This window comes from Erpetoichthys calabaricus, chromosome 8, assembly GCF_900747795.2.
Source record: "Erpetoichthys calabaricus chromosome 8, fErpCal1.3, whole genome shotgun sequence".
NCBI classification, from domain to species: Eukaryota; Metazoa; Chordata; class Cladistia; order Polypteriformes; family Polypteridae; genus Erpetoichthys; species Erpetoichthys calabaricus.
Window position 1 is genome coordinate 77,953,787 of NC_041401.2, and position 16,638 is coordinate 77,970,424.

Genomic DNA, 16,638 nt, shown 5'->3' on the forward strand with positions numbered 1-16,638 from the left:
GGCCTTAATGCTAATGATGGGCGGGCGCACGAACACTGGTACACATAAAACAACGACTTTTAGCTGTGATGAATAACTAGGGATGTGCGGATTATCCCTTTGCCTCGAGTACAGCTCCTCAAAGAAAAAATTGTACTCCTACAGATACTTTATATACGCGTGAGTTTGTATTGTTATTAAGAAATGCTACATAAACCAGAATGAATTGCTAATAATACACCGAGATAAATGGCAAATAAAGTAAGTAGAGAGACAATCTGTTATCAAATTCAAAGCTGCACCACCACTTAAGCGAAACATTCTCAACATAATTTATATGTACGCAATTGTGTCCTGCGATGATTTGGCTCCCCGTTCAGGGTTTGCTCCTGCCTTTATGGGGCCAAAATGTGAACCGGTCATCAACTGAATAAGTGAGTTAGAAAACTGGTGCATGGATATGCACACCGAATTTTTAAGCTGCAGCTTGAACTGATTTAGCCTCATATTGAGCCAGGGCATTATACAGTATAAATATTTTTTTCCAAATTCCAATTTATTGTCCTGTGCACATTGTAATTATTACTTATATGTCTCATTGGAGGCAGCGACTATATGCATTGGATATATATATAGGCTATATATACTAGTCATTTAGCCCGTTACAATAACGGGCGCTAGAACAGTAGTGCATAAACAGTAGGAACAGTCTATATTAAATTTCAAGGGACTTTGTCCTCATTCTTGTTGGTCGTATTTTTCTTTCTTTCAGCCTTTCTTTTGTTGATGTTTACTTGCTGAGCTGACCGTTCTTCGTGGGCTGCCGCCGTGTATTGTGTGTCTTTAATTTTCTGTGACAGTAATACTGTCTTGTACGTCCGCTGGCTTGAACGTCCGTAATATACCTTTACTTTTTTTCTGGCGGTAATACAGGCGTGCGCGTCGGTAATATGCCTTTAATCTCCTCTGACAATAATACTGGCTTGTATGTGGCTGTAATATGAGTCACCGTATTGTGTACCTTTAATTTCCTCTCGCTGTAATACTGGTTTGTATTTCCGTAAAACGCTTGTAACTTTCTCTTGACAGTAATATCGCGCATCGCACCGTGCCCCGCGCATGCGCACTTCACCAGAAGACACATGCGGAGACCTGGATGCACACAGGGATTTTTATTGAAGAGGATACACACACACAAAATATTTTATATTTCTAATTTTTTTTTATGTCTGGCTAGTAAAGTGACTCTTTAGTAATACTACCTTCACTTCAGAACAGGTAATCCAGCTGAAGCTAAGCATGTTAGGGCCTGACCAGTGCTTGGATGAGAGGCCATCTAGGAAAAGCTTGCATTACTGCTAGAAGAGGTGTTGAGCCCTTCATGAGGCACGTACCCTGTGGTCTGTGCATGCATTATAATGCCCCAGTGCAATGACGGGGATGCTGTGTTGTAAAAAGTGGAGATTTCCTTTGGTTTGGAGGAGATGTAAAACTGAGGCCCAGACTCTCTGATTACAACAGATCCCTGGGTATCACTACCACAGCCTGGTCATTGTGTCCCATTAATCATCCCATCAATTACTGGCTAACTATCTCTGTAAGTCCTTCATCAAATAATAGCTAGTGTGTAGTGAGTGTACTGCCACAAGAATGGCTGCAGTTGCATTATAAAGATGGGTCCTGTACATTGGTGGTGGCTGAAATAGTTTCTCACTGTCTAAGTGAAAAGTGCTATATACTGTAAAAGTAATTTATTACTGTCATCACTATTATTATTGTTTGTCTTTGTAAGGCAGCAAGTGCTGTACATGTCCTGACCAGATGGTAGCTGGATGTCGCTAACATTCTGTGCCATCTTCACCACCCTCTGCTGGGCTTTTTACAATTATGAGCTGAGCAGATGCTGCATCATGATTTGATGGAGCTAGTGAGGATGGATTCTTCTGTAAACATACCAGAAAAAAAGAATAAATGTTCTGACAGGATACCTATCTTCAGTAAGTCAAATTACTCATGAAAAGTGCAAAAAATACGCATACTAAACACTACAGATCTGTCCTGTCAAGGGTGAAGCTAAAGCATTGTAAAACACAGATGTTACTTACATGTGTGCTAGAGAGCATCTCGCCAGTGTTCCAACTGTAGCAGTATGTACTTTTTTCTTCAGATAAATAAATCACTTGGAATAAATGTAATGTTATAAAGCCCAAGGAAATATTAATTATAAATACATTATGAATGTTAATGAACTGCATAAAAGAGTACTCATATTTAAGGATTTAGGTTAATGCAACAATCTCATTCAGGCAATATATTAAGACATAATAAAACAGCAAATAAAACTTCAAATGAATACAATACAAAAAATGGTATACCCAAACTCTATAATGCTCTTAAGAGCCAGCTCTTTGGGCAACTGCGCACAGCTCTGGTCACCAGTGTATTACAAGACAAAAGAAAACTGCAGTTCAAGCCGTAACCAAGTTCATCCCGGGGCTGAAAACTAAGTGAATCAAAAAAGGTCAACTTGAAACAGTGAAGGTCATGTTGAGATTCAGCCCAGGTCTTTTAAAATACATCCAACATTTTAATAACCATGAGCCAGATAAATTCATCCAGCTGAATGCTGACATACTGGAAGACACCTGTGCAAGTGCATTCAAAGCAGAAATAAGCAAACACTTCTTCATGTGAAAGATCGTGGTAATCAGGAAGAAACTGAGGATTTGCAAAGTTGAAATGAACAACCCAATAGCCTTTAACACAAAACCTAAGATACTGGTTATGTTCAAAGGCTTCCATGTTTGATAAGGCCATCTTGTTAGCAGCAGAAAACCTATTCAGACAAAATGCATAATGGCCTGATGAGCAAGAATAATGATTCTTAAAAATGTGTTTCTTACGACTTCGCCACAGACTCCATGCAAGCCTTCATAAAAGACTTTAAAAGAAAATGAGCCATTGCATATTAAAACATGTAGGCCTACTGTAATTAGTATTTTTTTTATTTAGTAAATATGTGAGGAGCCACTTGTGTCACTTTATAGAATTTATTTTTCAGTCATACCCTTGTTGACTCTAAGATAAAGATTCTGTGTCACAAATTAAAAGTAAATAAGAATTATAACACAATAAAATATATTTACATATTCAAAATATCAAATAATTACAAAAGGCATATTATTGGCTTTTCAGTGACTAATTTATACACCAAACTTTAATATTTAAAAGTACAAAAGTATTACTACATGTGCACTCGTAAATACTGCTATGCCTGCCAGAAGTCGAAAGACAGATTCAAGACAATAGCTGTCAAAGCATTCTCTTAACTCGAGCAATTATTATCTACCAATTCCTGAATTCATCTGTATGGCCTATGGGTGAAAGAGGTAAAATTTTCTGTGATGATTGGAGTGTAGTTAAAAGGAAGATATCTCATTACAAATCAAACTGTATAAAACAAATGCAATACAGTCATGTTTTTTATCCTTGACTGAAGAAAAATATTCAATTTGGACAATGAACAGTATGAATGCCAAAAGGCTTTAGGACAGATAAAGAAAATCCTGTGGCCAGACACAATAAAATGTAAGGAGTTACCATGTGGAAGCTTTGAGCAAAACCAGGCACGTGGGGCCACATGTCTTCACAGTGTTTAGGCCAGGAAGCAGAGTTTTTAGTGCAGTTCACAGGCTCCCATTACAAGTAGCACCAAAAGATGAATGCTTTGTAGGTGAGATAAGGGCCACAGTTAAACCTCATACTTAATTACAAGTAGTTTATCAAACAAGCAACACTGGTGACCAGTTACAGCTCAGTGAATTAAGAATTGCATACAAAAGTGGTTTCTGTCTATTGCCTCAGTCACAAACCCCTTTAATAGTTCTGGAAAGTCTACTTGTCTTTTTCCCTTTTCACTTCCCTGCTGGCTTTGAGAAAGTCGCTGCGGAGGAGACGACCAAAAAGCACAATGTTCATGACAGTGATGATGGCCATGCCAAGGCTACCAATGGTATAGCTGAGTAGAGGCACATTGTCACGATTCAGTACAAGCCAACGGGTCATCCAGGCCAGTGTTAGAATGCGGAAGACCACATAAGTCCCAAGGTTCACCATACTGTTCAGTCTGTAGATTGTGGTTTGGGATAAACTGGCCAAAAGCAGAACTTGGCGAAGGTGCAAGAATATCGAGTTGATCTCTACCAGCAAAGCCACTACAGCAAAACCCACATAGCGGCACAGAAAAACAGAAATCCCAAAGCATGTCATCACCTGAAATTATAAAAGGAAAAAACAGAATATTTAGTTAATGTGTTGATATAGTTTAATCACACCTAATTTTGCCAGGCGGGGATACCTGAATCAGTGAATTAATCAAGGAAAAGTGACAGACAGAGCTGGGAGAGGGAATCAAGATGCATGGGTAATAAAATCTGTTTCATGCTGTATGTAGCAATATGAAAGTCTTTCTGTAAGATCTCATATTGAAAAGTAAGCTCTATAAACATGTCAAAAGGGCTCGGAACCAAATATCTGGCAAAGTTCATCTGCCATAGTAAATGCAGCCCACGTTTACAAAAAATGTTTAAAAGCAACATTCCAGCTCCCACAGACTTGCACCAGTTCCTCTGTTTTAATCCTGTTATTTACAAATGAGTAGGTGCAAGAATTTAAACTGTTACTTGAAATTTAATTGTAATTTTTGGTTTGGCAAAGATTTGTCATAATATTTACAACTTCTAATATTTGCACAAAAAATAATAACATAGGCAGACAGACTTGTACCCAGGGATTGTTTGTGTAGTAGCAACATAGAGATTTGCACAACAGGGTATTAGTCACAGAAAACACTCTTCACACACACTCATAGGTTTTGAATGCCTTTGTGGCCAAGGCATTGGAACATATACTACCAGGTACCAAATGCCATCCTCAAAACTGACGCTGTCTTTGACCCTGAACAAGTCGCTTTAACTGGCAGTGCCATGGCTGCCTAAAAAACAGATCTACATAATGATGATGATAGCAATGGCACTAACTGCTTTCAAGGAACTTAAAACAGCTGGATGCAGAATTCTGTCTGCTCCAGCAGGTAGAGCTCTTTACCAATATATTACTCAATAGAGTTCACAAAGGATAAGCTGCCAGCTCAACCATAACTCCCATGGAAAGTTTGATTCTTCTGTTCCACGTCAAAGCCACACCATTTCCTGGTAGAAGGAGACATGTACATATATACATTTTAGCCTTGCACAAGAAAATTGGTAAACACTGGCCATTGTGGTTTTACATACAACAATGCTTTTTGATCATTCAGAGCCCTTGTAACAAAATATGAATCAATCTGAATAGAACTTTTAATCCATTACTCCACTAAACCAGGAATACAATATACTAACAACCCAATTGTGCTTCACTCACTCAGAATATGGAACCAATGTAGGAAGCATTTTAAGATAGAGCAGCTTTTGTCTGTGGCACCTCTTCACGAGAACCACCTTTTTCAACCCTCGCAAACATATGCAGTTTTTAATATCTGGAAAACATTTGTGATTAAATCACTTAGAGATCTGTACATAGACAACGTATTTGCATCCTACGAACAATTACATTCCAAATTTAACTTTTCAGCAACACATTTCTTTCACTATCTTCAAATTGGAAACTTTGTTAAACAGAACCTGCCCGATTTTCCTCATCTCCCACCTTCCTCTATGCTAGAAAAAATATTGCTCACTTTCGAGGACTCAGACAGCATTTCTGCAATATATAAAACCATTTTACAGTCCCTCCCTTTCAAAGATCCAAGAGGACAATGGGAAAAGGATCTCTCACTCAACATATCAGAAAAGGAGAAGAAGGTAGCAATGCAGAGAATTCACTCGAGCTCCATATGCGCAAAGCATACAATTATTCAACTCAAAATTACGTATATATCGAGCACATCTGTCTCGTTTTAAATTGTCCAAAATGTTTCCAGGGCAAGATCCAACCTGCAAACGCTGGAATCAAGTTCCAGCCACACTGGGTCACATGTTTTGGACCTGCACCAAATTAACATCATTCTGGACCAAAATCTTTAAAAGCCTTTCAGACAGCCTTGGTGTCACAATCGCTCCTAATCCACTAGCAGCTGTGTTTGGTGACTCCCAGATGGGCTTACAGGTGCTGGTCATAAAATTAGAATATCATGACAAAGTTGATTTATTTCAGTAATTCCATTCAAAAAGTGAAACTTGTATATTAGATTCATTCATTACACACAGACTGATGTTTAATCAAATGTTTATTTCTTTTAATTTTGATGATTATAACTGACAACTAATGAAAGTCCCAAATTCAGTATCTCGGAAAATTAGAATATTGTGAAAAGGTTCAATATTGAAGACACCTGGTGCCACACTCTAATCAGCTAATTAACTCAAAACACCTGCAAAAGCCTTTAAATGGTCTCTCAGTCTAGTTCTGTAGGCTACACAATCATGGGGAAGACTGCTGACTTGACAGTTGTCCAAAAGACAACCATTGACACCTTGCACAAGGAGGGCAAGACACAAAAGGTCACTGCTAAAGAGGCTGGCTGTTCACAGAGCTCTGTGTCCAAGCACATTAATAGAGAGGCGAAGGGAAGGACAAGATGTGGTAGAAAAAAGTGTAGAAGCAATAGGGATAACCGCACCCTGGAGAGGATTGTGAAACAAAACCCATTCAAAAATGTGGGGGAGATTCACAAAGAGTGGACTGCAGCTGGAGTCAGTGCTTCAAGAACCACCACGCACAGACGTATGCAAGACATGGGTTTCAGCTGTCGCATTCCTTGTGTCAAGCGACTCTTGAACAAGAGACAGCGCCAGAAGCGTCTCGCCTGGGCTAAAGACAAAAAGGACTGGACTGCTGCTGAGTGGTCCAAAGTTATGTTCTCTGATGAAAGTAAATTTTGCATTTCCTTTGGAAATCAAGGTCCCAGAGTCTGGAGGAAGAGAGGAGAGGCACAGAATCCATGTTGCATGAAGTCCAGTGTAAAGTTTCCACAGTCAGTGATGGTTTGGGGTGCCATGTCATCTGCTGGTGTTGGTCCATTGTGTTTTCTGAGGTCCAAGGTCAATGCAGCCGTCTACCAGGAAGTTTTAGAGCACTTCATGCTTCCTGCTGCTGACGAACTTTATGGAGATGCAGATTTCATTTTCCAACAGGACCTGGCACCTGCACACAGTGCCAAAGCTACCAGTACCTGGTGTAAGGACCATGGTATCCCTGTTAAGCAAACTCGCCTGACCTTAACCCCATAGAAAATCTATGGGGTATTGTGAAGAGGAAGATGCAATACGCCAGACCCAACAATTCAGAAGAGCTGAAGGCCACTATCAGAGCAACATGGGCTCTCATAACACCTGAGCAGTGCCACAGACTGATCGACTCCATGCCACGCCGCATTGCTGCAGTAATCCAGGCCAAAGGAGCCCCAACTAAATATTGAGTGCTGTACATGCTCATACTTTTCATGTTCATACCTTTCAGTTGGCCTGCATTTCTAAAAATCCTTTTTTTGCATTGGTCTTAATTGATATTCTAATTTTCCGAGATACTGAATTTGGGACTTTCATTATTTGTCAGTTATAATCATCAACATTAAAAGAAATAAACATTTGAAATACATCAGTCTGTGTGTAATGAATGAATCTAATATACAAGTTTCACTTTTTGAATGGAATTACTGAAATAAATCAACTTTGTCATGATATTCTAATTTTATGACCAGCACCTGTAAAGTGGAGAAGGACAAACAAACTGTCATTGCCTTTACTACACTATTGGCACATAGACTTATCTTGCTCAACTGGAAGAATCCTAACTCTCCTTTTTAAGTCAATGGGTAACTGATGTTATCTACTATTTGAAATTGGAAAAAATCAAATTCTCACTTAGAGGATCTGTGCAAAACTTTTTCAAAACCTGGCAGGATCTAATCAATAACATTTTAGATTAAGCTCTTAAAGCACCGAGGAAGCAGATTCTCTTCCCATTTCTTTTTCTTCTCCATTTATCTTTATCCGCTTATTAAACTTATCAATTTACTTATTTTTACTAGTTTTAAGTTTTACTCTGTTGGCCATGCACTCTTTCTCAGGGGTGGGGGTTGATTTGTTTTCAATCCTATTTTTGTAAAAACTGATCTATTTGTATGGAATGATTACAATAAAATCAATAAAATAAAAAAAAATAAAATAAACCAGGAATGGAAGGCAAGAACCACACTAGAGTCCATGTCTATTTTGTGTTATGAAATAATTTCAGAAATTGGTTTGGCATGCACAGATGACATTTTTAACACAGATTTTCTCTGACTTGGTCTTGTTGGTCTCCATATGGCCACTGAGTGTTGTTCCTCCTAGTTGTATAATCAGATACCAGTTCTTCTGTTTCCAGTGATCCAGATATACTGTATGTACTTTTTTAATCTTTCTGAGACCACAGCAGATGCCACTTGTACAAACACACATACATATACACAAGTACACAAATTCACATAGTCAAATTAGGTCAGTCTGTTATTACTAATTAACCTAACTTGCACACCTTTGGGATATGAGAGGAAAATCCTACTAACTTGCCGAAAAAACCTGCCAGACATGTGCCTGCCAGTGACTGGGCAGAGAATGCCAGTGACTGGGCAGAGAATGCAAACCCAAAATATTAGATCCATGAAGCAACAGTACTAACCACTGCTCTGTCATGCCACCCTAAAATAAATTTTTGAAAGTGTTAAAATATTTAGTAGTCTGTAGTAGACTGACTAAATGGAATAACTGCATGCAGGTCAATTAAATAAAATTATTGACAGAGGAAAGATATGTGCTTTACAACTGTGCTGCCCTCAAAAGTTAAAGAGGAGTTTTATGTAAAACACGCAGAAAACAGGAGTATGTTTGTCATATCCTAATATACAGCAAGTGTGTCAAACTCAGTGAGAAAACAACTTCAAGACACACAGTAAAATGGGAAGATGCTATGGTCCAGATCAGCTGATCAACTCGCAATTACTTGCTACAAGTAAGACTTGTGCGAGAATATGACTTAAATATATCCAAATAACCATGAAGGCCAAGTCCTATTGGATGAGGACCAGATAACTATACGTAGTAAGTGTCTCTTTTTTTTTCCTCTTTATTTGATCAGACTCCAAACATTGTCAAAGCAGATGCCAATTATTTCCACCTTTAACTATTGTTTTTTTGTTGTTGTTTTGCTTTGTTACCGTCAGGTACAGGCACTGGCTCTTGGCAACTCCAAATTGGACAAACCTGTTAGAAGACGTATTCATTAAAATGCAAATTTGTATTTGACCATCGGCTGCTATTTCTCTGTTGGGCTTTTCCTACTCCAGGAGATTACCATGACATGTCCTTCCCATTGTCGGTGGTTTAGGCTATTCTGTAACAGTCATCACCAACAAGAATGCAGTTTTTAGTCTTGCTCTTTCACTATTTGATCAAACCAGTTTAACATCTTTTGCAGAATTATAACACATAACAGCAAGAATGCACTTTTCTAGACAAACCTTTCTTGAAAATGTAAGACGACTTGGATTATGTCAACAGACTAGGCCTAAATATGTATATGCACATATATTATGTATGAAAAACCTAAGAGAATTAAGAACAGTATGTTGAAAGAATACAATGAAAGTTAAAAGATTTTAGAAGTACAGAGATGAATAAATAAAGGAAAATAGTGTAAATAAGACAAGTGGCGATATGGAGCTATAGGGAGGAAGAAGATATGAATTAGAGAAGGAGGTGAAACGAAATTGGCACTGGGACTGCTGTGAGGAAGAAAAAGTTAGGGCCATGTCATTTTCTAACCCATTTAATCCAGACCAGGATCGTGGGTGGTGCTGGAGCCTATCCCAGCCAATATAAGAAGCAAAGTAGAATAAACCTTGGATAGGGCACAAGTACATAACAGGGAAAATACACATACCCATCCACCAAACACACACAAGGTCCAATTTAGTTTTGACAATTCACCAAACCTGCATGTCTTTGGACAGTGGGAGGAAACCGGGAGTACCCAGTAGAAATCCTCGCAGACACAGGAAGAACATGCAAACATCATGCAGGGAGGACATGAACTCTGGTGTCTTTACTGAGAGGCAGCAATGTTAACACTGTACCACTGTGCCACCCCAAGATTCCAGCATTCGAGGTCTGAATCCTGTGTCTGGTCATTCCATGTGAAATTTGCAAATTCTGCCTGTTCTTCTGACATGTCCTGACTGGCGGTTCCAGATTGCAATGGTATGGAACTCTGTCCATAGCTGTTTCATGCTTTGTGCCCAGTGCTGCCAAAATGGGCACTAGTTAACCATGACTCTGTATTCAGTTAAGTAGGATTTTGCAAGTTATTTTGCAGTACATTAGAACCTAATCCAAACAGAAATATTTCACCTGTATTAAGAAAAGAGCTATCTCTGTGATTTATGCTTCAAATGACTTGGTCGGCATACTGTATATGCTCAATTTGTGCTATATATACATTTATATATAGATTTAGTTTACATCTGGCTTGTACTAAAAAAGTATAATATATTAATGCCACACACTACATCAGAATGACTTTATTCATTCATTTTAATGTATAACACAAGGTTGTATCAGGCGTCAACATCCTTACAATCATGACGTCAAAAAAAACAGAAAATGCCCAAGGTCAGATGCAAGAATTCTTTTTAAGCAGTTTTATTTAAACCAGAATCCTCCAGGATATCCACATGATAAGCCGGACTACAAATCTGAAAACACGTCCTATGTGCATCCTTCCATATACTGCCATGCAAGTGTGGCTACTACATGTAAGAAATTATGCTTTTATATTTCTAAGCAGAATTAGCTTTCTTTTTTATTATTATTTTGTGACAGTGTCAAATTATAATCATCTCATATAGTTAAAATGACCTTGACAAACCCCAGAAAAAGACAAAAGGACGTGCATCCTGGCCTTTGCTCCCCATGTGCATCAATGAGCCTTGGGTGCCCACGACCTTGTTGCCACTTCACTGGCTGTCCTTTCTTGGACTGCGTTTGGTAGGTACTAACCACTGCATACTGGGAACACCCCACAAGACCTCCCATTTTGGACATACTCTGACCCAGTTGTCTAGCCATCATAATTTGACCCTTGTCATGGTCGCTCATACCCTTATATTTGCCCATTTTTCCTGCTTCCAACACATCACACTCAAGAACTGACTAATATATATCCCACCTCTTTACAGGTGCCACTGTAACAAAATATTTAGGTGTTATTTAGGTGATTGGGGATTTTACAGCCTTTTAGAGACCTAAAGGTTTGAGGACTGATTGAGGTCATTTCTGTTAGGTAGAATACCTAGAGGAGGCTGGGTGGTCTCGTGGCCTTGGAACCCCTGCAGATTTTATTTTTTCTCCAGCCGTCTGGAGTTTTTTTTTTTGTTTTTTTCTGTCCTCCCTGGCCATTGGACCTTATTTTTATTTTATGTTAATTAGTGTTCCCTAATTTTAATTATTTATTTTGTCTTTTTTCTCTTTCTTCATCATGTAAAGTTCTTTGAGCTACATTGTTGGTATGAAAATGTGCTATATAAATAAATGTTGTTGTAAGAAAGTTGAAAATTTTCTTGTTCTGTAGGAAGCAGACTTATGTATGTATCAGAATGGCATGAAATCTGCAAAACTATTTTGTAATACAAAAATGACATGTCAAAATAATGTGTGGCTAGATAAGGCAAAAAGCTGGGCATTTTTTTCTGGATGTAAAAAGTTAAGTCTGGCTCAAACTTTGCCCAGCTCATCACCTGTTTTAAAGACATAGCTGCCATACCCTTTGTCATTCATTATCCTAAAATAAAAATTACAGTGAAAAAATTTTTTTTTTTTTAAACCAAGTTTTTTTTTAAATGGCCAGGAGTTTTTTTTAATAAATACAAAACCCAGTGCTAGTGATGTCCACTGACAAATTCTTTCCAGAAATAATTAAACCAACAGAGATAAAAACCAATTTGCTGAGAATAATTCATAACTGGCACCACCCAAATGTGCAGAGCTGGACTTTTAGGCTTATTCTAAAATGAACTTTCACTAATTACTTGGGACAATAAGTAGGCATTGGATATGTTTTAGTGGTAACAGTTTACAAAACAGTTTTTAAATGCTTGCACTTATTAGTTACTTACTTATGAGGTTTTGTTATGTCATTCAACATGTCATTCTAATCAGTACTTTCATTACTTTTTCCCGGCAAATATAGCAATGTGATATATCAAAATTTTTTGATAAATAAAGCTTAGAACAGATATATATATACTATAAAGTAATCCACTGTCAGCAAGATATGGGCGACACTAAACAGTAAGGATTTTGTTGTGTAGACAGATTTAACACTTTCTGATGTTTGATGTGTCTTGATGTGTGAAATCAACTTAAGATGAATACTAAATGATACAAGCGAGTAGCAAACATGTCATTCAGTCTGATAAAGTTTTTATACAATGAACAATTAACTCCTCCCACATATTAAATTTACCAAACTGAATTCCTCTGGCTTCCACGCTATCAAAATTTTTAAATCTGAGAATTAATGTGGTACTTTAAGGTTGAATTCCTCTTGCGTATCTTCTGTGCATTTGACATACAAGAAAGAAAGCTGCTAATCTTAAAACTACAAGGTACTTGACTAACACTCGGCATACAATTGGGTGTCAGAAAGTAAATGAATTGTATGTGAAGTGACAAAATGCTTAAATTACATTGTTAGAAGTAGCAGAAACACATTCCTGACCATTCCTTTTGACTTCAAATGATGATGTAGCTTGTTCTGCTACTTTTCATACTTTCTCTTTAAAGTATATTGGTTTTATTTCCAAGATCCCCTGGCAAATGAGGCTTTGGAAAACATCTTGTATCACCCCAATCCCAAAGGTATCACATCCTAGTGAGCCGAATGACTTTCGGCCTGTTGCTCTGACATCACATGTGATGAAGACCATGGAGAGGCTGCTGCTTCACCACCTTAGGCCACAGGTTCAACACGCCCTTGACCCTCTGCAGTTTGCATATCAGGAGAAGGTGGGAGCAGAGGATGCCATCATCTATATGCTACACCGATCCTTCTCTCACTTGGACAGAGGTAGTGGTGCTGTAAGAATTATGTTTCTAGACTTCTCTAGCGCCTTCAACACAATCCAACCTCTGCTCCTTAGGGACAAGCTGACAGAGATGGGATTAGATTCATACCTAGTGGCATGGATCGTGGACTATCTTAAAGACAGACCTCAGTATGTGCGTCTTGGGAACTGCACGTCTGACATTGTGGTCAGCAACACAGGAGCGCCACAGGGGGACTGTACTTTCTCCCGGTCCTGTTCAGCCTATATACATCGGACTTCCAATACAACTCGGAGTCCTGCCATGTGCAAAAGTTCGCTGATGACACTGCTATCGTGGGCTGCATCAGGAATGGGCTGGAGGAGGAGTATAGGACCTAATCAATGACTTTGTTAAATGGTGCGACTCAAACCACCTACACCTGAACACCAGCAAAACCAAAGAGCTGGTGGTGGATTTTAGGAGGCCCAGACCCCTCATAGACCCAGTGATCATCAAAGGTGACTGTGTGCAGATGGTGCAGACCTATAAATATCTGGGAGTGCAGCTGGATGATATATTAGACTGGACTGCCAATACTGATGCGCTGTGCAAGAAAGGACAGAGTCGGTTATACTACCTTAGAAGGCTGGCGTCCTTCAACATCTGCAATAAGATGATGCAGATGTTCTATCAGACAGTTGTGGCGAGCGCCCTCTTCTACGCAGTGGTGTGCTGGGGAGGCAGCATTAAGAGGAAAGACGCCTCACGTCTGGACAAACTGGTGAGGAAGGCAAGCTCTATTGTTGGCATGGAGCTGGACAGTTTAACATCTGTGGCAGAGCGAAGGGCGCTCAGCAGGCTCCTATCAATTATGGAGAATCCACTGCATCCACTTAATAGTATCATCTCCAGACAGAAGAGCAGCTTCAGCGACAGACTGCTGTCACTGTCCTGCTCCACTGACAGATTGAGGAGATCGTTTCTCCCCCAAACTATGCGACTCTTTAATACCACCCGGGGGGGTAAACGTTAACATTCAACATTATACATAGTTATTGTCTGTTTTTCACCTGCATTATTATCATTCTTTAATTTAATATTATTTATTGTATCAGTATGCTGCTGCTGAAGAATGTGAATTTCCCATTGGGATTAATAAAGTATCTATCTATCTATCTATCTATCTATCTATCTATCTATCTATCTATCTATCTATCTATCTATCTATCTATCTATCAAATTGTTTTGTATTTTTGTAATACTGTTTAATTTTTACATTCAACACCATATTGCAACTTCACAGTATCACATGATGGTACATGGCACTGTGGTACTGTATAAAGTGTACATTGATTCATTTATTGATTTAAGTTAGTTAGGAACACAAAAAGATCAGGTTAAGGTACTAAATTTGAAACCTGAGATATGAAATCCAACAAATGTGTGTCCCTCGCCTAAAGTATACTCAAAACATAAAATGGTATATGTAATGCATTTTTGGGATGGTATGTAAGATGTAATGCATTATATACACTAAAATATTAACACATCTTTTATGTATTTTAAAGCCGGAAAATAATATTTAAAAAATCACTACTTAGTAGAAAATGGCATCATGTTAAGTGGCCAGTTCGCAGTCTACTCCATAGCCACCATAGTAGTTAGCATCATCCCAGATTGTTCACAAATGTATCTCATCCACTTGGAAGAATAATTAATTTCCAGAATTAAACAAATCGATCACATTGCTTTTCTCAACAACTTTAGAACAATTACTAGAAATCATTTATGGACAAACACACTCAAATATTTCCAGCTATTCAGAATCACCTCATTGGTAACAGAACTGATTTAATATAGCATCTCCCACTGCCTAAGTCACTGGGGGAGGAGGACAGGACATAAATTGTGTGCTGAACTAGGTCCCTCAAAAGAATAACTGTTCTTCTGCACTAAAGTTCTTAACTTGAAAGCATGAAAGGCCCCGAGGATTTTCATGTGATTTGAAGACTCACGATATGACTGACCCACCCTGAGATCAGCCTTGAACAACTAGAGCTACTACCCACCTTTGCACCTGATGTGCAGCCATAAATTCTAGTGGATTTTTAACTTCTTTGGTACAATGAAATTAATATAGTATACAAGGTGCTAGAGACTGTACATTTTCTGCAGCAACTGCAGTGTTTGTGAAAACCAACATACTATTTTGTCATGTTCTGGTTCTTCATGTTTGATGCATTTGTTGTTTGGCCATGGACCAAAATACTGTTTTCAGGTTTTTATAAGTGCTAAAAACATTTGTACTTATTACCATTGCTGTGGCTTGTGCACCTTTTATATTAGTGAGTTAATGAAAAAATCATGTACAGCTAGGTTAAGCTTCCTTCATTTATTTAGGGTAGACCACTGACATGTAATTGATGGAAATTACTGTTATTGATTCATCTGGTCTGTGTAGAGTAGGAGGCATGTCTGAGGTGGGGTATGCATACTAGTTGTGTTACAAAGAATGCAAATTTTCATTTTCCTTGGAAACTTCTCAGAGTGGTAATAAACATAATGGTGAATTCACAAGTACATGCTACACTTAACAGATAAAACTATAAAAGTGTGCAAAGTTTGCTGGAGCTTTCAAATAGCATAATTAAGCGAACAGTGTGTACCTTGACAATGTGCCAGTACCCTGTCAAGGTTTGGTTCCTGTCTTTTGCCTAAAGATGCAGAGTTTAGGCTATGGCTACACCCCAAATCCATATAACTCTGATAAACCAGCCTATAAAATAAATAAAAGAATGAATTAATTTCACACTAAGTAAAGTATCAGAAATCCTGGTGTTACTTTCTATGCTATATTATGGAATTAAAAAGGAAAGACAACTTACCCTTTAATACTGGTAGATGTGAGAAGATGGAACATAACATTTATATTTCTTCCCCACACAGTCTCCTGGCAGGTCAATCCACTTCTTGTATTGTTCTACTAATTTCTTCATTCCTTAGGAGAGGAAACTTTTTTGCTGCTCCCAAATCCTGGTCTGCATCACTTCCTTAACCTCCTCATCATAGGTGAACCCACAACCGCATAAAGCCAAATCACAATTTCTTGAAGAGGGCTGTCATTTGAATTTCTTCTTTTTTGGAGAAGATGGGTATTTCTACTTCATGCTTTCCGTCTCTTGCATTCTGGCTTACAATGATGAACCCATATCTCATCATCAGTGACATTCTGCTCCAAAACAGTCAGATCTTCTTAATAACGTTTCTGAAATTGGTTCGAAACCTCCACACACTGTTGCTTGTGCAGATCAGTAACCTGTTAGGGTATCCATCTTGTGCAAACTTTATGGTACGCCAAGTCATCATGCAGCATGGCATATACAGATCCATAGCTGACATCCAAATGTGTAGCAACAGCAGACAGTGTAATCCATCGGCCTTCTACAATTAAAGCATTTGCCATGTCAATGTGGGCTTGTGTGTGCAATGTTGATGATCAACCAGATCGAGCTTCGTTGATCACACTTGTTTTTCC

General features: G+C 38.5%; 1 protein-coding gene across 1 annotated transcript in view; it reads right to left on the reverse strand.

The window, feature by feature from the left end:
• Positions 1-3,447: 3,447 nt before the first annotated feature.
• Positions 3,448-16,638, reverse strand: part of tlcd2 (TLC domain containing 2) — a 33,284-nt gene continuing 20,093 nt past the window's right edge. Inside the window, exon 4 of the mRNA XM_028806894.2 lies at positions 3,448-4,251. Within this exon, the coding sequence (XP_028662727.1) occupies positions 3,874-4,251 (378 nt within the window). The 3' untranslated portion in view covers positions 3,448-3,873. The remainder of the gene's footprint in view (positions 4,252-16,638) is intronic.